We start from the raw sequence: 7,931 nt of genomic DNA, 5'->3' as shown, positions 1-7,931 counted from the left end.
ATGGTTGTGAGCATAGCTACCCTGTAGGGCTACTGGGAAATGTTTTTGGTTTTTTAAATGCTGTTGAGTCACTTCTGACTCATAGCGACCCTGTATAGGGTTTCAAAGGAGCAACTGGTATGTTTGAACCGCTGATTTTGCAGTTCAATCCAGTCTTTTAGTCCAATGCTTATCCTACAGTGCTAAACAAAATAAGATAAAAGCCTTAGTTAGCTAGTACCTTAATCTTGTGGGTGCCTCGTATGTGGTCAGTGTTGAGGCATTTGGAAGCAGCTGCTTCACATTTAGGTATGTATCTTTCCAGATTGGTTGGAAGAAGATTCCAAGTGCATGTCTTGGGATCTGCCTGATGATTCCTTTATTCTTTTTCTCGTTTTAGGGAATGACCATGGATAAAAGTGAGCTTGTACAGAAAGCCAAACTTGCTGAGCAGGCTGAGCGCTACGATGATATGGCTGCAGCCATGAAGGCAGTCACAGAACAGGGACACGAACTCTGCAATGAAGAGAGGAACTTGCTCTCTGTCGCCTACAAGAATGTGGTAGGTGCCCGCCGCTCTTCCTGGCGTGTCATCTCCAGCATTGAGCAGAAGACGGAGAGGAATGAGAAGAAGCAACAGATGGGCAAAGAATACCGGGAGAAGATAGAGGCGGAACTGCAGGACATCTGCAATGATGTCCTGGTAAGTGTTTCTGTTTTAAGCTGTGCTTTCTAAATAGTAATGTACAAATGCAAAGTCTTTCACAGCTTATGGGAGAGAGAGCGAGAGATGGAGGTGTCTGAATACACTGGAAAGCTGCAGACAATTTGCAGCTGATTCTTAGGCCTAGGATGCAATTTTTTTTCACCTCCTGCTAGATCAGAGAGCTTGCTCATCACTTAGGGGTATTCTCCATCAAAACCATCTGTGAGAAACAGAAACATTAGTCAACATTCCTCCATCTTTTCTTTTGCAATTGGGGCCAGCCAGGTGGGATTTTTTATTGATGAAGCCACATAGCACCTAGTGTAGGTTCTGGTCTAGAGTAGTGATACCAGCTCCAGTAAGGGGACGCAGGATCACGAAGCAGAGGGGTCTTCCAGCCTCTTCCCAATCATACCTTCACAGTGTCAAGTCCTGTTTTTGTCCTAGTGCACGTTGAGCTCTTCTATTAGTTCATTCCATCACAATTCCAAATAAATGGTTTGGGGATTCTGCTTTCCTATGTTTTATATTTGCCATAATCAGAAGATTAATTCCTAACTGCTTTCCCTCAGCCTTGGATTTGGGTTGGTTGGGTAGGAGGGGTGCATATCCTACTGCCTGTCATGATTGGATTGTCTTTTCCTCACACCCTGAGCCCACTGGAAACTTTTTTCTTCAGGTGGTGTCAGGTAAAAATGAATGGTAAGGGCTGCTTTGAAGGGAAGAGGAATTCACTCTTGTAGATCTGCTCCCCTGCTGGCTGCCTGACCAGATTACTGCCCATGATACTTTTTTTTTTTTTTTTTTATAACCAGTACATAGCTTGTCAGCCACCCAGGAAATATACTGCTCATCCCTAATGCATAAGGAGTTACCCCATCTGTCTGCAAAGAATATTAAAGTGACTACTTCCCCTTGCATCTCTCACTTGGATTCGATCTCCATACAACTCAGCTTCTGCTTTGAGCTGTTCTTTTCACTAGACTGGTGATGTAAGAGTGCCATGCTGATCTTGTTTCCTGTTGGTTATTTGGGATTTGTTAATGGTTCACGAACTTTGTTATAAACATAAATTTTTTGTTGTAAGTATTAGTGTTTACAGGAATTTATTATTATTAACATTATTAGCTACTCTTGAGTCCTTTTGTTGACTGCTAAGCAGCTTTTTTTTTTTTTTTTTTTTTACTTTTTATTGCGAATTGAGTGAAGGTTTAGAGACAAGATCATCAGTTGTACATTCAACAAATTACATACTTTTTTCCAAATGATTACAGTCCTCTCCCTGTAACAACAGTGGTCCTACTTCCTTCCTTTGGCTCCCCATTTACATCTTATATTTCACAAATGAAGAAAGCAAAAATACTTGATGTACACATACAAATAAAAAAATACGTGTTCATTTTTAAATATCCAGAGAGCATATTCTGCAAACCAGCCTCCTGCTCTAAGGCACATAGCTGCTAATCACCTTTTTAGCACTGTCTGTATATTACACATTCCTCATAATTCTCCTAAAAGGTCACCTTTGTTAGAGCCGAGGAAACTGAGGTTCATGGTGACATACAGATAGTAACTGGCAGGGGAGGGATTTGGACCTATATATTTTCTGATCTATGTTTAGTTTTGACAGTTTTTCTGTTACCTTTTATTCCATCCAAGATAGCAATCTTTCTTTCCCCTCTAGTTGCAGAAAAGAAAGAAACTTACTTTTTTTTAAAGTGCCATTGAGTCAGTTCCAACTCACAGTGACCCTGTGTAGGGTTTCCAAAGAGCAGTGGATGAGCTTGAACCACCGACCTTGCAGTTCTAGTGTCTTTGCAGACTGGCGCATTAGCCCACAGCGCCATACTAGGACTCCAAAGAATAGGGTGGTGGTGGTGGTTATGGGCCGTGGAGTCGGTTCTGACCCAAAGCGACCCTCTACAGGATTTCCGAGGCTGTAAATCTTTACAGGAGCAGAAAGCTTCATCTTTCTCCCGTGGAACCGCTGGTAGTTTCGAACTGCTGACCTGGCGATTCACAGCCCGATTCGTAACCACTATACTACCAGAGCTCCTTAAAACAATAGGGTAGAGGAGTGTAAAATAAGTAAAATTCACTTCTAATTCTGTTACTTGGAGAACCATTGTTAGATTAGTGTATATATATCCTTCTAATCAAAATAGGATTCATGTGGTATTTAAAATCTGCTCTTTTCACTCAGATTGTGCATCTTCATTTTCAAGACCTATGTGGCATTTCATAATCAACTGTTTATGGAGGCGGGTCAAAGTGATTTTATAGAAGGATACAGGCATCTCTTATGATCTGAGCTTAGACAACACTTAAAAGCTTTGGCTAAAAATGCCTGTTTTAAAAAACAAAACAAAACATGTATATATAAATATATATATATTTAGAAATAGTGTGTACTTTGAATCTCAAATCTAGTTTATTTTTTAACATAATAATTCTTTGAATAATAGTTCCAGATTCTTAACAGAATGTGAATTGCTTTTTAGGAGCTGTTGGACAAATACCTCATTCCCAATGCTGTACAACCAGAAAGTAAAGTGTTCTATTTGAAAATGAAAGGAGATTATTTTAGATATCTTTCTGAGGTGGCATCTGGAGACAATAAACAAAGTAAGTAACATTGGACCAGTATGGAGCCAGCTCTCCTTCATAATGACTTGTAACCGTTTGTACTTTGTTCACCATAGACCCTGGAAGCACAGCCCTCAGAGTTAAAGCCACTGGATTGTGTTGACCTGTGATGAACAGGATGGTGGTGTTTGACAAATCTGAATATGTTTCTCAGGGGCAAAATAATAGAGGTTATTAAAAGCATGGTATTGTGGTGCATTTAAGAAAATCTTTTCCTTTTTGTTGTTGTTGAAAAAGACCATTCTTCATTCTTTTCCGAATTATTCCTCTCTCATTGACCAAAACTCACTGAGATCTCTGGCTTGAGGAGTCTTTGGTAGTTCTCTTTTGTAGAAGTGAAACTACATTTTTGAAGGTAGAAACCTACTACCGTAATGGTGTACTTTTATCACACTTAATTATCATTGTGATTGTTATAGCCATACCGTGTTAAGTGCCTACTGTGTGGACTCCTGGTGTGGCGCTGTAGGATAAAGCAGCTGCACCACAAGATCAGCAGTTCAAACTCACCAGCCACTCCTTGGAAAACCTACATAGGGTCACTATGAGTCAGAAGTGACTCTACGGCACTTAACAACAACATGGGATCCTGCTGTGGTGCTGTAAGATAAGCATTGAACTGCTCACCAAAAAGTTGGCGTTTGAAACCCACCAGCCACTCCTCAGAAACCCTATACAATGTCGCTATGAGTTGGAATCGACTCTATAGCACTTAACCAAAATATGTGCCAAGTAAAGCGCTTTGGTGGCACAGTGGTTAAGCACTAAACTACTAACTGAGAAGTGGGCAGTTTGAACCCAACAGCCACTCCACAGGAGAAAGATGCAGCAATCTGCTTCTGTAAAGGTTTATGGCCGTCAAAATCCTGGGGGGCTTCTACTCTGGGTTGCTGAGTCAGAATGAACTCGGTGGTGGTGGTGGTGGGTTGTTTTTTACTGTGCCGACTAGTTTACACTGTCATTTGCCCTCACATAGCCCTGTGGTTTAACTAGGAGTCTGCTCATTTTCTAATAAGGAAACCCAGGCTCACTGTAGCCGTCACTTGTTCCAAGCCACACACTTAGTGATTAAGAGTTGGGAATTTAACTTAGTTTTGGGCATGTTGACGCCAAAGCTTGTGATCTTTCCGCTAGAACATAGTGTTATCTTGTTAAAGGTTATGTCTGTCTTTCTTAACTGCTTTATACTTTGTCATGATTGTCTTTGTTTTCAGTACAGTACTTGAGGTATTTTAAAAGCATTTTTTCAAATGTTTGTTGATAGGTAATTTGCTCCAGCTCAGCATGGTAAAATAATGTGATAGTGGATCCAGTGTATGATGATGCATCTTATCAGCCTAACCTCCAATATTGTTCCTCTTTTTTCAGCCACTGTGTCGAACTCCCAGCAGGCTTACCAGGAAGCATTTGAAATTAGCAAGAAAGAAATGCAGCCTACACACCCAATTCGACTTGGCCTGGCACTAAATTTCTCAGTCTTTTATTATGAAATTCTAAATTCTCCTGAAAAGGCTTGCAGCCTGGCAAAAACGGTGAGAAAGATGACCCTCTCTGTGGTTTCTAATCTCAGTTAAACAGTATTTCTTCTACTTTTTTTTTAAGTTTTCATTGTGAGCTGGGTGATAGTTTACACGGGGGAACATCAGTTTTACACTACTCGTTTCATTGCAATGATTGCAATCTCCGTATTTCTTCTTTTTTATTTGAACATAATTTATTGGCTTGGACTTTTTTTCAAGACAGTAAATATAGATCTATTCATTTTTTTCTTCTCAACACCTGCAGATTTTTGTTTGGTTGGTGGTTTTGTTTATTTTAGGAGAGGTTATGGGAATGTAGAAAATTCAGGATGAAAGTAGAATAGTTTGTGGTTTCTTGTCAAGCTTGGGCTGCAGGTCTCGTTGATACACACCGTCATCCTTCTATCAAGATTTGAGGTTATGGCTGTATAAATAAATCAGACTCTCTTCTTTATATGTTGGATTTCCTCTTAAGTACACAGTTTTGGTAATCCACTGCCTTTCAACATATTTTTGCAATAATTTGGTATGCACATTGTGACTTTGCTATGGGATAAGCACTGGACTGTTAACCCCACCAGCTGCCCTTCAGGAGAAAGCAGCTTTCTAGTTCCTTAAAGGTTTATAACCTCAGAAACTATTATACAGGATCACTGAGTTGGAATCTATCTACTTGTGGCACTAGATTTGGTTTGGGTTTTGGTTTAGCATGTTTACTGTAGCTTTAATTTTTTTTTTTTTAATCATTTTTGTTTTGTACTATTAGTATACACAGCAGAGCATACATTAATAGTTTCAACGTGGATTATATCTTTCCACTTTGGGTTTGCTTTTCCCTATTAGCTTAGCTTTACTGCTTCTTAAATTTCCCATCTGATCTTTCAAACTGCTGCTGTCAGTTTGAGCCCATATAGACAGATCGTAAAAGAGCACAGTGCTCAAGGCAGACATTCTTTACTAGTTGTTAGGGTTTAAGAAGACTTTAGGGGATGATTTTGGTTTAAGGTTTAAAGATCATTTCAGGCAACCAGACATTATGGCTCCAGAAGTCTGGATGTCATAAGAATTTTAAATTCTTTTCTGTATTTTCCCCCTTCTGATCAAAATATTCAATAATGGTAGCTGTGACCATCTAGTTCTTAGTCTCATGGCAAAGAAGGCAACTGTTACTTAATTCATATTTAAAAAAGATTTCAAAGTTCCGTCACTTAAATCAGTTTTAATGATGCAAGCTCTTTTCTCTCCCCTTTTCCTCTATATCCAGAGCTTTTGATTATTTTGTTTTGTTCTAAAAGATTACTTATAAGTAATGCCTTTATAATGAAGAAATCAGGTGAATTTGCCTAGAATGAAAGTGCTATAGGTTGTTTTAGAAAAATTCTTACTTAACAGCAACATTCTTTTGTAGGAATTCTGTTTGTTGGTGGGTGCTTTGTAAATATACCTAATACATTTGCTAAAATAATTAGGCAACTTACTGATAGCCTGTGTTCCCCTAGGAGTCATGGTGTGGCATTATAGGATAAGCACTGGACTGCTAACTCAAGGTCGGTGGTTCAAACCCAACAGCTGCTCCTTGGAAACCCTGTACAGGGTTGCTACGAGTCGAAACCGACTCAACTGCACTGTAACAACAACAATAGTCGCCTAAGTAGTTTACAGAGGAGAAGTTACATATACTTGTTACTAGAAAAAATTGGGCTGATGTTACTCCAAAGATCCTGAAATTCTTGGCTAAAGGCTCTTTCTTTTAGGCGTTTGATGAGGCGATTGCTGAATTGGATACACTGAACGAAGAGTCCTACAAAGACAGCACTCTGATCATGCAGCTACTTAGGGACAATCTCACGGTAAGTACTGCTAATTCCAGGGACTATTGACTATGTAATAGCCCTCTGTCATCCCGATTCCAGAGGAGATCTGTACCCTGGTAAGTGTACTTAAAAATTTAAATGTTTACATAGCATATTATAAGTAGGACAACTAGTTTTACCATTGCAGTCATCACTGTCTGCAGGGATACAGAAAGAATTTTAAACAGTTGTGTGATTCAGGCTGTATGGATTGGGCCAGCTCTCTGAGTAAATTTCAGTAGCCCTATTTTGAATATATTATATAGCTATATTTTTTCTTTTGCAGCTGTGGACGTCGGAAAACCAGGGAGATGAAGCAGATGCTGGGGAGGGCGAGAACTAATGTCTACTGTGCTTCGTGATCTTCTCAGTGTCACTCTGTACCTTCTACATATATCCCTTTGTGCGATAAAAAAAAAAAAAATGAATCGTATGTCGATTCTCGATTTTTCACAGCCTCAACCTAGCAAAAATGGTCCATGGGATAAATAGCTGGTGTTTGTATCTAAAACTCAGATTGGTCACATAAATGCCACGGCATTCTGAAGTTTTGAGTTGTGATTTACATTACAGGATTACTGTGTTTAATTTTTTTTTTTTTTTTTAACTGAACACTGTGATTATGGGGTTTTGTAACTTAGCAGAACTCTCACTGGTAGAAAAAAAATAGACCTGAAATATGTGTAACTTTTTGGAAAGTTAAATCTGACATCAAAATAGTCATTGAAATACAATTCCGTTGTAAAGTTGTACAGAAAGTTATAGAGATTATATTGTGACGCTGGGACTTGGAGTGAGACACCTGTCGTTTGGCATTTGAATTCATTTAACTTGGTAACTCTGCCGGTTCTTCAGGGTTTGTAGACACTTTACCAGTTTGGGCTGTTGAGCACTCATGATCACAAATGTCCATAGTGTCGTCTTCTGAGGAAACATGAAGCTGAAATTGAAATTCTTTGTGGCAGTTGGCTGGGTTATGACACCATAAAAAGGTCCAGTGCTCATATAACACACATGGCTAAACCCCCTTTCCTACTGCAAAATATTATCATTTGCAACTTGTGCTTCAATAGTGGGATGTATTTGCTTTGTAACCGCCCAGCTACAGGAGAGGGTGGAGTAGGGTGTATCTTATGAATTGCCTTATCTGTTTACTGGATAATTTCTCATAAAATAATGTTCTGCAGTAATTGCCCTTCGCTTGAGGAGTACCCAAATCTTTGGGTC

The 7,931-nt window shown here is 39.3% G+C and overlaps 1 protein-coding gene across 1 annotated transcript; it reads left to right on the top strand.

Annotated features, from left to right (window-relative positions):
• Positions 1-379: 379 nt before the first annotated feature.
• Positions 380-7,128, top strand: YWHAB (tyrosine 3-monooxygenase/tryptophan 5-monooxygenase activation protein, beta). The gene is made up of 5 exons (XM_006839263.1): positions 380-682; positions 3,187-3,310; positions 4,700-4,863; positions 6,606-6,701; positions 6,991-7,128. The coding sequence occupies exons 1-5, from the start codon at positions 383-385 to the stop codon at positions 7,045-7,047; spliced, it is 741 nt and encodes a 246-aa protein (XP_006839326.1). The 5' UTR covers positions 380-382; the 3' UTR covers positions 7,048-7,128.
• Positions 7,129-7,931: the final 803 nt, after the last annotated feature.

The sequence above is a fragment of the Chrysochloris asiatica genome, unplaced genomic scaffold, assembly GCF_000296735.1.
Source record: "Chrysochloris asiatica unplaced genomic scaffold, ChrAsi1.0 scaffold00023, whole genome shotgun sequence".
Taxonomy (NCBI): Eukaryota; Metazoa; Chordata; class Mammalia; order Afrosoricida; family Chrysochloridae; genus Chrysochloris; species Chrysochloris asiatica.
Note: the sequence above shows the minus strand (reverse complement) of the source record. Positions and strands in the feature narration are given on the sequence as shown.